Source organism: Pongo abelii, chromosome 2 (assembly GCF_028885655.2).
Source record: "Pongo abelii isolate AG06213 chromosome 2, NHGRI_mPonAbe1-v2.0_pri, whole genome shotgun sequence".
NCBI classification, from domain to species: Eukaryota; Metazoa; Chordata; class Mammalia; order Primates; family Hominidae; genus Pongo; species Pongo abelii.
In genome coordinates, this window is record NC_085928.1 from 192867938 (window position 1) to 192880997 (window position 13060).

The 13060-nt window shown below is 34.5% G+C and overlaps 1 protein-coding gene across 8 annotated transcripts in view; it reads left to right on the forward strand.

The window, feature by feature from the left end:
• Positions 1 to 13060, forward strand: part of ATP11B (ATPase phospholipid transporting 11B (putative)) — a 126878-nt gene that overhangs the window by 60760 nt on the left and 53058 nt on the right. For all 8 annotated transcript variants that reach the window (XM_054553042.2, XM_024244335.3, XM_024244336.3 and 5 more), the window contains 5 exons: positions 3300 to 3450; positions 4577 to 4774; positions 10958 to 11200; positions 11770 to 11945; positions 12899 to 12967. In XM_054553042.2, coding sequence (XP_054409017.2) covers positions 3300 to 3450; positions 4577 to 4774; positions 10958 to 11200; positions 11770 to 11945; positions 12899 to 12967 — 837 coding nt within the window. The remainder of the gene's footprint in view (positions 1 to 3299; positions 3451 to 4576; positions 4775 to 10957; positions 11201 to 11769; positions 11946 to 12898; positions 12968 to 13060) is intronic.

Sequence of the window (13060 nt, forward strand, 5' to 3'; positions counted from 1 at the left end):
AGATTTCTTAGGATACAACAAATATAATAATTAAAAATTGATAAATTAGACTTTCTCAAAATTAAAAACTTCTGCTCATCAGGCTAAAACATTTAAAGAAATGAACATACACGTTACAAACTGGGAGACAATATTTGCAAAACATGTATCTGACCAAAGACTTGTATCCTGAGTATATAATATATATGTGCATGTGTGTACACACACACACACGCACACACCTGCCTACAAATCAACAATGAAAAGAGAAACAAGCTAATTTTAAAAATGGGCAAAAGGTGGAAGGTAATCACCTTTTGTCATCTTTTCAGCTGAAAATTACAAAACACTGAGGAAAGAAATCAAAGATCTAAATAAATGGAACAATGTATCATGTTCATGGGTTGAAAGACTCGTACAGTAAAGATGCCAGTTTTCCCAACTCGATTAATAGGTATAATGCAATTTCTATAAAAATCTCAGCAAGTTTTTTTGTAGTAGAAAATTTATTCTGAAATTTAGATAGAAAAGCAAAGGAACAGTTTTGAAAATGAAAAATAAAGTGAGAAGAATTGCTATTGATGTTAAGTCTTACTATATAAGCTACAGTAATCAAGACAATTTGGTGTTGGTTAAAGAATAGATACATAGATCAGTGTTACACAATAGAGAACCCCAGAACAGACCAACACAAATAGGCCCAATTGATTTTTGGCAACAGCACAAAAGCAATACAATAAAGGGAGGGTAATCTTTTTCAACAAATGGTGCTAGAACAATTGGATGTCCATAGCAAAACAAACAAACCCAAACCCCCACTGTATGTAAAAATTAATTCAATTGGAGCATAGATTTAATGTAAAACAAACTTTTAGAAGAAAACAGAATCTTCAGGACTTAGTGTTAGACAAAGAGCTAGAAGACATGACACTAAAAGCATAATTGCTAAATCAAAAAAATTAATAAGTTGTAGTTAATCAAAGTTAAACACTTTGGTGCTATGAAAGACCCTCTTAAAAGGATGAAAAGACAAGCTACAGACGGGAAAAATATTTGCAAACCACAAATCTTCCAGAGGCTTTATGTTTAGAAACATAAAGAACTCTCAAACTCAACAGTAATTCAGTGATCCAATTAGAAAATGAGCAAAAGACGTACTTCATATTTCACCAAAAGCATAATACATATTTCACCAGAGAAAAGCTGCAGATGACAAATAAGCACATGAAAAGATATTCAGCATCATTACCTGTTAGAGAAAAGCAAATTAGAACCACATTGGGATATCACCACACCCATTAGAATAGTTAAAATAAAAATAGTGATAATACCAAATGGCTAGGAGGTGGAGAGACTGAATCTCTTATATGTTGTTGGTGGGAATTAAAAATAGTATACCCACTCTGGAAGATAGTTTGGGAGTTTCTTACAAAACTAAACATGTTTACCATATGACCCAGCAGTTGCACTCTTGGGCATTTAACTCAGAGAAATGAATTTTATGCTGACACAAAACCTCAAGCAGAAAGGTACATAGCCACTTTATTTGTTACAGCAAAAAACTGGAAACAGCCTAATGTCCTAGAAATCTTTATTGAGCTTTTTTGTGTATCTGTTGTTGTGGTAGGTTTTCTGAGATGTAATTCCATCTCTTTTTGGAGATTTCAATCAAGTTGGAAGTTAAAACTAATACACAGTAAAAAAATTAGATAATAGGAGCTGTGGTACTAGTTTTAAATTTAAATAAGGGAAAGTTGAATGTAAACCAATGTAATTAGGACAGACTTTAGGAAGGAGATTGATTTTGAGTTAAATTTTGAAAAATAGGTTAATAATGTAGGGAAAAAGGAGAATATGTCTGATGAGGGTAGACATGAGCAAGAAAGATGGAAATAAACCAGGCATTTTGTTGCCACGAGGAGACATGACTAGTTTAATGAAAAGAGGTCAAAATTTAGACTCAGACAGATGTAGATTTGAATGTCGTATCCCTTCCTTACTAGCTCTGTGGGGCTTTAGACCAGTTGTTTTCTTCCTTGATCCGGGTGTTCTCATGTATAAAAATGCGAGTACTATAGGTGAAGTGCTGAATACTATGCCTAATACATAATAACCAAACAAAAGCCAGTTCCTTTCTTACATTCCTTATTTACTGTTACTGCAGAATATATAGAGTTTACATTGGAACATGGTGGAATATCAGCTTACTCCATAGTTAAGATTAGGTTCAATTATGAAAGGCCTAGGGAGAAAAATCAGAATTCAGGCATTTTTCATTCTTTTAAGAGTTTTTACAAAGCTTGTGATTCACATTTTCCCTCAATATTTGTTGGATGTGAGAGTTCGTTATAACATAACTTCTTTTGCATACATTTGAATTTACGATGATAAGAGTTCCTTTAATTGTATTAATATGTTTTTAAACTGAAAGACATGTGGCATTAAGCTTACCTAATAAAGAGAAGAGGGATTCTGAAGTCAATTCCTGACATGTGTGATTTTGGGATATTTACAGAATTATTTTTGGGCTTTGGTCTTTGTCAGTTAAAAAGTGTATAATAATTTCCCCTTTACCGGGTTTGTTTTTTTTTGTTGTCGTCGTTGTTTTTCGAGACGGAGTCTCACTCTGTCTCCCAGGCTAGAGTGCAGTGGCACGATCTCGCCTCACTGCAAGCTCTGCCTCCCGGGTTCATGCCATTCTGCCTCAGCCTCCCGAGTAGCTGGGAATACAGGCGCCCGCCACCACGCCTGGCTATTTTTTTTTGTATTTTTAGTAGAGATGGGGTTTCACCATGTTAGCCAGGATGGTCTCAATCTCCTGACCTCGTGATACACTCCCCTCGGTCTCCCAAAGTGCTGGGATTACAGGCGTAGTGAGCCACCGCACCCAGCCAGGGTTTTCATATAGATTAGATAAGGTAGTAGATGTGACAAACATTTTATAAAATTTTAATGCTATACAAATGTTATTTTTAGCTATTACACTTAAGGTGGGTGCTGAAAATGTAAAAAAAGAAAACTTAGAATAATTACTTATGGCAAAAATAACTGACTAAAACCGTCATTTACTGTAAACATTTTGAATGGTAACATGGCTATATTAAATAGGCTTGTAACCTGTGTGCACTGGTTCTTTTATTGCTAATAAATAAATTCTATTTAACGGTTATTTATTGAAAACAAAAACTGTGTATTTTAAAATAGTTACAGTAATACCTTCTATGTTTTAATATCTTCTCTAATACAAGTACTAATTTTCAATCAAATGAATATAGTAATACATGATTTGTATGTTTTATATTCTCTTTTTCTTCCTTTAGGTCAATGAATACATTTTTGATAATTTATCTAGTAATTCTTATATCTGAAGCTGTCATCAGCACTATCTTGAAGTATACATGGCAAGCTGAAGACAAATGGGATGAACCTTGGTATAACCAAAAAACAGAACATCAAAGAAATAGCAGTAAGGTATTTTATGGTGTTATTGACTGTGTCATAAAGGAAACTATTACTTGGCACAATTAGTGCTTTGGTAGTGACTTCTGATAGGAGAGACCACTGTAATCCTAAAACCATTAGTACTGAAGGGTGACAAAAATGGCATTGCAAATGCAGAGAAGCCAGCATGTTTGTACTGATAACGCTTTTTGTAGTTTACGGCATAAAAAGTTGTATTCCCTGTGGCATGACTTGAATAGTTCAAAGAGGTCACAAAATTTTAAATCCATCTATATTTGCATTTCACATTAATACTACAAACTCAGTTTTCTCTTCCATTTACTATGTCTTATAAATGAATCAAAGAGTAAATGGATGTATTTTTAATTGTCTTAATAATTCAAGGATGCTTGTTATCAGTCTTAATATGAAGTAATATGCAAATTATGTCATATATTTTAAATTGATTAAACATGGACTACCAAGAGAATTTAACCTATAATTTTGGTAAATAATTGTTCTCCAAATTTCACTTTAGATTAAAATCTTTGTATTGGAAGACAAATTTGGATCTCAAGAAACTACAAAGCAAATAATCACAGGGTCGTATTTTTAATATCATTCACAATTAGGTATATTTCCTTTCACCAATGCATATTGAAATATGGAGCCGCTAAAGCCATTAAAGTAGGCTATTCCTATATAATCTGCACTTAAGAGTTTTAATTTCTAGCACTTTTAACCTCACAGTTATTTTATAACTTTGTAAAGTTACACTCAACTTTTAGTAGTTATCTGATTTTGAAGGATAATAGTAGAATGGGATAAGTACACTGCAAATATTATAATTTTGCCAAAGGTAGTTTCAGTCATACCAGGCTTTTTGTTAGCTTCTGAAAGTAACAAATTAACTTATTTGAATTTAACCTTTTCATCATTTACTTCATCAAGATTCTAATAAGCAATAAAATAACCAGAGGAAATGTAATGTTAAAAAGACAATTCAATAAGTGAATTTCAATTCATGAGACTATTCTACCTCAGAATATAGTTGATGGTCTATGTAGGCATGAAGCTTTCTGGTAATTTTCATCAGTAATACTGAAGAATTTCTAGTTTATTTTTTCTTATCAAACAATTATTTCCTTTTTTCTAGATTCTGAGATTTATTTCAGACTTCCTTGCTTTTTTGGTTCTCTACAATTTCATCATTCCAATTTCATTGTATGTGACAGTCGAAATGCAGAAATTTCTTGGATCATTTTTTATTGGCTGGGATCTTGATCTGTATCATGAAGAATCAGATCAGAAAGCTCAAGTCAATACTTCCGATCTGAATGAAGAGCTTGGACAGGTGAAAATGATCCTAATATTTTGTTTCTCTAATTTATTATTTTTATCAAAGCAATACATGGACAAAGATTAATGTAATGAGGTATTATGATGCTTATACCAAAAACAACCCCCCTTTGCTCCACTCCTAGCTGTTCCCAATTTTTAAACCCTAAGTTGTTTCTTTTGTTATTTGCCACTATATTTCTATTTGATATTCTTTCTTATTCTTAAGTTTTAGACATTATCTACTGTGGAATATAAAGACATAACTCTTATACTACTCTTCCCACACACATACCCGAACACATATCCACTTTGCTTCTCCATAGCTGCCTAATATTATCATATCACAATTTGGGATTTAATAAATATTTTTATTAACATTATTATGATTGTTTTAATATTGTTCACTAATTGCCAGTTCTATACGTGTGTCCTATAATACCATAATTACATTTCCCTTCTTATATATTTTGTTTTCCCAAGAGTTATTTGCTCTGTTTTTTCATTTCCTCAATTTCCATGTGCCACAAACAAGTCTCTGATAATATGTGCAGCATCTGTCTGTATATTCAAACATACCAGGTAATCTAGGAGTTCCTTTCTTCCTCCCCGCCTTCCTTTTTTTTTTTTTTTTTGGTGGCAATGTTTTTGGAGGCTTCCACCTTTCTGCTCCAGTTGGATTATTCTTTACTCTTTCTGGGCTTGCTTCTCAGCTGTCACTCTGGACTTCACTTTACCATCACCCTGGAAATTCCTTTGCCTCTCTCCTGTTTTGGATCTCCTCTTTCTTGCATCCCATGTCTTCCTACCTGTGGCTTATTCTCTTTTGGTGCTGTACATCTTCTAATAACTTCCTGAGAAAGGATGTATCAGAGGATAATGTTTTGAAACTTGGCATGTCTGAAAATATCTATTCTCTTTTCACACTTGATTAATAATTTAGCTGTTATTGCATTGCAGATTGAAATCTTCAGAAATTTGAAGGGATTTTATTGTTTTCTAGCCTCCAGTGTTGCTGTTAGAGAAATCCAGTTCCATTCTGATTCCCAATTCTTTATGTATGATCTGTTGTTTTATCTCTGGAAGCTTTGGGATCTCCTTATGCAATAGTTCTGAAATTCACGATGGTGTACCTTGGTGTTGGTTTTTCCTTTTTTATTTTTTGTTTCATGGGCAATTAACTCGGTGAGTCTTTTCAGCCTGGAAACACAAGTCCTCCAATTCTAGGAAATTTTCTTGTACTATTGTTTTGATAACATGTCTTTCTATGTTTCCCTTGTTTTGAAACTTAGTATTTGCATGTCCTACCACTTATATTGACCCTTTAATTTTCTGACTTCAATTTTCAGCTTTTATTTATTTTGTTTTTATATTCTACTTTCTGGTAGAATGCCTCTGATTTATCTTTTCAGTATCTTTTGATTTATTTCTGCTATAATATTTTTAATTTCTAATATTTTGGTATTCTCTGGATAGTTTTTTTAAATTGCCTCTTATCCCATTTCTTGAACATAATCTATTCTTTTACCTCCCCGAGGATATTAATGACAGTCAATTGAAGTCTTCTTCTGCTCCCTCTATTATCTTTGCTTGTAGTGCATTTTCCAGAACAGCCAGTTCTGCTATAATGTGATATATGCATTCCTAAAATTCACTGCATAATGCAGAATTGCCTAGTAAAAGCCACAGGGTTTATGAGAGAATGGGATTAGGGGTACAACACAAAAACATTAATAATACTTTTTTTTTTTTTTTTTTGAGACGGAGTTTTGCTCTTGTTGCCCAGGCTGGAGTGCAATGGTGCAATCTTGGCTCACTGCAACCTCCGCCTCCTGGGTTCAAGCAATTCTCCTACCTCAGCCTCCCCAGTAGCTGAGATTACAGGCATGTGCCACCACGCCCGGCTAATTTTGTATTTTTCGTGGAGACGTGGTTTCTCTATATTGGTCAGGCTGGTCTCAAACTCGCAACCTCAGGTGATCCTCCCACCTCGGCCTCCCAAAGTGCTGGGATTACAGGTGTGAGCCACTGCGCCCAGCCTAACAATACATTTTTTAAAAGATAGGAACCTAATAAAAACAGCACTTGCCAAATTGTTCATGAATACACAAATGCTTCAATAAATATGGCACTTACCTGGACCTGAAGTTTGCCTGTGGAAGATAGGCATCAGAAGGGTTGCAACTTAACGTGTTACTGTGAAGTGTTAAAAGGAAGGTTATCTGAAATCAGAGGGAAGGTTGTAATACCAGATGTGGATGAGTGTGACTCATAACACATGGTGAACTGAGATAGCTAGTAACTGAGGTTTGGGCAAAATTTGCGCAAAGTTTTGATTATGCTCAAATTGTCTCTTATTGTATCAGTTGCATTGGGATAAATTTGTGTTTTCAAGACAGTGTTACAGCAGAACTGATTATAATTTGTTTCAGATTCTACCTTTTATGTAAGGAGTGATCCTCAAATGGATGCTAATCTTTGACTATCATTTCAAATTTAAAAGTACTCTACCTAGGAGGCTGAGGTGAGAGGATGACTTGAGCCCAGGAAGTCGAGGCTGTAGTGAGCCCTGGTCACACCACTGCACTCCAGCCTGGGCAACAGAGTGAGACCCTGTCTCAAAAAAAAAAAAAAAAAAAAGAAAGGTTGGGCTCAGTGGCTCATGCCTGTAATCCTAGCACTTTGGGAGGCCAAGGTGGGTGGATCACTCGAGCCCAGGAGTTCAAGACCAGCCTGGACAACATGGCAAAACCCCATCTATACAAAAAAATACAAAAACAAAAAATACAAAGATGAGCTGGAATACAAAAATTAGCTGGGCACAGTGGTGTGTGCCTGTGGTCCCAGCTACCTGGGAGGCTAAGGTAGGAGAATCACTTGAGCGCAGGAGATGGAGGTTGCAGTGAGCCCAGATTGTGCCATTGCACTCCAACCGGGGCGACAAGAGTGAAACCCTGTCTAAAAAAAAAAAAAAAAAACTCAGGCACTAATATGCTTATCAGAAGCTATTGATTCAGTGGGCCACACCTTAAGGTAATGGGCTGACAGGCCCAGCAGGTAGTATTTCTGCTGCTTATGACTGCTAGAGCTGGCCATTGGATATCTGTTTTTAGTGCATTGCCTCCCTTCTGTGTTCAGCTGTCTGCGGAGACCAGCTTCTGTCCAGTTCAGCCTACTAGGGGAATATACCTTCCAGCTCTTGCTCCAATAAATGAGGGGCATTCTGAAGTTTGCAACTTTTAAAGAGATTTCAGAATTTAAACTACTCCTGATAGCCTGTATTTTCAGCCTTATCCCGTACTCCCACATTCAGGGGTAGCTGGTAGGTCTACTTCCTGAGCGTTTCTGAGAATGGGTTTCCTCATCACTTGGGTTTCAGATTCTAAGTTCTGGTAAATCAGTTACCACTCATTCATCTCGTTTTCCATCTTCCAAACTTGTGTCAATCTTCCCTCTCATGTTGACTTTTTTACCATTATATTTGTTCTTTTTCTGTTCTTTTTTATCCTCATGGTGAAGTTTTAAGAGAACCAGAGATAATTAAATGTGCTCAACCTGTCATGTTTAATCACAAGTTGATCCATTCATTTATTTATTTATTTATTTATTTATTTATTTTGAGACAGAGTCTCGCTCTGTCGCCCAGGCTGGAGTGCAGTGGCGCAGTCTCGGCTCACTGCAAGCTCCACCTCCTGAGTTCACACCATTCTCCTGCCTCAGCCTCTCTGAGTAGGTGGGACTACAGGCGCCCGCCACCACGCCTGGCTAATTTTTTGTATTTTTAGTAGAGATGGTGTTTCACCGTGGTCTTGATCTCCTGACCTCATGATCCACCCGCCTCGGCCTCCCAATTACAGCACTCGGTAATCCCAAAGTGCTGGGATTACAAGCGTGAGCCACCGCGCCTGGCCGATCCATTTATTTTTAGTAACATTTAGGAGGCCTTAATAATTTATGTTAAATATTAATTCATGTCACATTTCTTTAATTATGTATTATATATTTAAGGCCTAAAGGCCCATTTTTACTTTTCTGAATAAATTTTTCCAATCTGCCTTTGACCTTTCTTTCTCAACTCTCTTCCACTCCTTTTTCCTTCATGATAGAATTGTTGTTTTCCTGGAACCTCACATTGTGTGTGCATACTCATGTCTGCTTTGTCTTTAAGAAACTTCTGGTGATTATTTCTTTAATTACTGATTTTCTCAGCCTCTCTTTTTGCTTTTGAAACTACAAGTATTTAATATATGTTTATTGCCTCTATTCCTATTTTGTCTTTATACCAATGAATTCTACTTTATTTCATACTCTTCTGTGCTCTTTCATTTCCATATTATCCAAAAAACAACTCTTAGGAAGGTTTACAGTGATGACCTGTTTATCATGAAAGTTAAAAGATTAAACTTCTTGATTTTATATATATATGTATATATATGTGTGTGTATATATATATATATATATATATTTTTAAATCAAAGTTAATTTATTTCATCCATCCCTACCATCTAATCTTTTTTCTAAAGAATCCTCCATGACTGGTAGTGCAGTCTGTATTCTAGTAACCTCTGGACTATTATTTCTGTTTGATTGCTAATGTATCTTATATATTTTCTTTATAACTCATCCCTCATTCTTCCTGATCTACATGTGTGGGGTTTTTTTTAATTAACTTGCATGGGGTCTTTAAATTCCAGTTCAACATTGCTATAGATAGTGGGCAACATTTAATATCAAATAGTAAAGATAAAGTATTCTATCTCTTATTTCCAGTTTCACTATTTATTTGCTTTTTGACTTTAGGTAAGTTAAGTAATTTTTTGCCAAATTTAACCCTACCTTTCTTTTTGGATATCGATCTTTTTATCCTGGAATTTTGCTGAACTTATATATTAGTTCTATTTTTTTTAGTCGGTTTTTTAGAATTTTCTGTATACAAGGTCACATCATGTGCAAATGGAGATAGTTTTACCTCTTGTTTTCCAATCATGTTAACTTTTATTTCCCTTTTCTTGCCTAACTGTCATGGCTAGAACCTTAAGTACAATGTTGAGTAAAAGTGACAAAAGCAGTCTTATTCCTGATCTTAGGAAGGCAGCATTCAGTCTCTCTCCATAAGGTATGATGTTAACTGTGAGTTTTTTATAGATACCCTTTATCAGGCTGAGGAAGTTCCTTTTCATTCCAGTTTGTTGAACGCCTTTATCATGAACGGTATTGGATTTTTATCAAATGCTTTTTCTGTACCTATTTTGGTGGTTATTTTATCAATAAAATGAAGGCCAGGTACCATTTTATTAATACAGTGGATTACATTAATTTTTTTAAATGTTGAGTCAATCTTGCAATTCTGGGATAAATCCCACATGTTTGTAGTATATAACCCTTTTTATATGTTTCTGGATTTGATTTGCATCTCTTTATAAGGGATGTTGGTCTGTAGCTTCTTTTCTTGTGATTTCTACATCCCTTTTTAAAGGACTTCTTTCTCAAGTCATTATTGCAGTAATCAGATTTTCATGATGATCCTGGTTGGATCAAGACTTGACTATTACATCCTTCTTTTTTCATGGATGTACCTTCTTTTAAAGTAATTTTTCTGGAATTAGCCTCCAAAAGTAATAAAATAATTGGTCTTACTTACTTTTAAAAATATTTTTTTCTTTTAAACATTGATGTTTTTCACTCAATCTGTTTTCTGTCCTCAGTTTCAACTTCTCTCTGTTTTAGACAATTCGCATCTCTAACTTCTTGTGTTGCTGTCGCTATCACTGTGTATTCCTATTCCCAGCTCTGCACTATTTCTCCTCACTTAGATACCCTTTCCCATTCTACGTTATTAAGCATCCTTTCCACCCTGCTTTAGAGATAATTCTTGAGTCCTACTACTTAAAATACCTTAGCCAAGAAAAAGAAAAGAAGCATTAATACCAAATTCTCGTCAATTCTACAGATAAACGTATGTAAAGATGCCACAAACTTCAAAATCTATGTAGCTTTAAACTATTTTGTGTTACCCTGTTTTCTTTCCTTGGCATCTATATTTATTTAATTGTGCTTGGATTATAAGAATCTCAGCATCCTTATATCAATATTAACAGATAAACTGGACTTCAGGAGAGCGAGGACAGAGATTTTTTTCTTGTTTAACATAGGACCATGAACACAAAGGTTTATTTTCTTTTGTTTTCTATCTCTATAGGTAGAGTACGTGTTTACAGATAAAACTGGTACACTGACAGAAAATGAGATGCAGTTTCGGGAATGTTCAATTAATGGCATGAAATACCAAGAAATCAATGGTAGACTTGTACCCGAAGGACCAACACCTGACTCTTCAGAAGGAAACTTATCTTATCTTAGTAGTTTATCCCATCTTAACAACTTACCCCGTCTTACAACCAGTTCCTCTTTCAGAACCAGTCCTGAAAATGAAACCGAACTAGTAAGTAATTTTTTAATTAATAAATAAGGGTTTCATATGAAATAATTCTCTACAGTAGTTGATGAGTTGCAGGAAAAAAAGGTTGTGTCAGTAGAGCAAGGAATATACATTAGAAATTCATATATTTGATTCAACAATATAAAATATAATCCTAAGAATTTGTAGTTACAGCCCAGTTTAACTTGTTATTTAATACGTGTCTGCCTTTGCTCTTTGAGTATTTAAATGGAACGTAGTTAAGGAAAGCCCTTACTGCCTTGAAGTGAAGAAGACTTTCTTTGAAAAATAGAGCTTAAACTTAATTAATACTTTTTGAGACCTCACTTCTTCTATAAAAAAGTGTTCCCCTCTACTTGTAATGTGGTTGTACCTCCTAAAAAGATGCTCATGTGTTGAAGGGTCCTAAGCAAATGTGACATTTTACTTTTTGAAGGCAGAAACAACCAACTGTTATTCAGGCAATCAAGGTTGTAGCACTCTTGTTCTAGATCTTAGAATTTTGCCTCTGGTTTCCTAAATGGTATGTGGAAATGATATTTTTATCATGAATATTAATTACATTTTTACAGATTAAAGAACATGATCTCTTCTTTAAAGCAGTCAGTCTCTGTCACACTGTACAGATTAGCAGTGTTCAAACTGACTGCATTGGTGATGGTCCCTGGCAATCCAACCTGGCACCCTCGCAGTTGGAGTACTATGCATCTTCACCAGATGAAAAGGCTCTAGTAGAAGCTGCTGCAAGGTAATTTAGTCTGATTTCCAAATCTTCGGAAAAACACCATTTAAATAAATGTAACAATATTAGAATCATCACTTAAAATTTTCAAACATAAATTCATCATTTTAAGTTGTCAGAATTCATATAAATACATAAAAATAGAAGTACAATTTAAATTTTAAATGACAATTTGAAGTCATTTTATTTTCAAGCTTGCATTGAGTCTTTTTTTAAGATCTCTTTGAAAGTCTGATTACTATAAAAATCTGTGTAATAGAATTTATGAAAAATGCTTGTGTATATGTTGTACTACACCTACTCTAATCCTTCTAATCCTTCTAGTCCTTAAAAGTATATATATGTGTGTGTATGTGTATATATATTTATATATATATTCTTTTATATATATTTTATAAAAATATATAAATAAATAAAAATCATTATATATAAAATATATATAAATAAAAAATATATATTAAAAAGAATATATAAGAATATATATAAAATATATATGTGTGTGTGTGTATATATATATTTTTTTTCTTTTTTTGAGATGGAATCTCACTCTGTCACCCAGGCTGGAGTGCAGTGGTGTGATCTCAGCTCAGTGCAGCCTCTGGGGTTCAAGCCATTCTCCTGACTCAGACTCCTGAGTAGCTGGGACTGACTACAGGCACAGAGCACCACACCTGGCTAATTATTGTATTTTTAGTAGAGATTGGGTTTCGCCATGTTAGCCAGACTGGTCTTGAACTCCTAGCCTCAGGTGATCAACCTGCTTTGGCCTCCCAAAGTGCTGGGATGACAGGCATGAGCCACCACTCCTGGCACCAAAGTTGTAATATTAAAAGGAAATATTTTTAAATGCATTTTAAACTTTGATTTTAAATGTTTTTATTCAAGTTAAGCTATAGTGACATTGTGAAATATGCAATATTATTTCTTAAGTCTCACTTTTTTATCCTTTTGATGTCTAGGATTGGTATTGTGTTTATTGGCAATTCTGAAGAAACTATGGAAGTTAAAACTCTTGGAAAACTGGAACGGTAATTTTTTTTCATATATTGGAATGTTTTCTGTGTTAAGTGTATATAGTATAGAATAAGGATCAGTAAACTGTAGCTCACAGGGCAAATCTG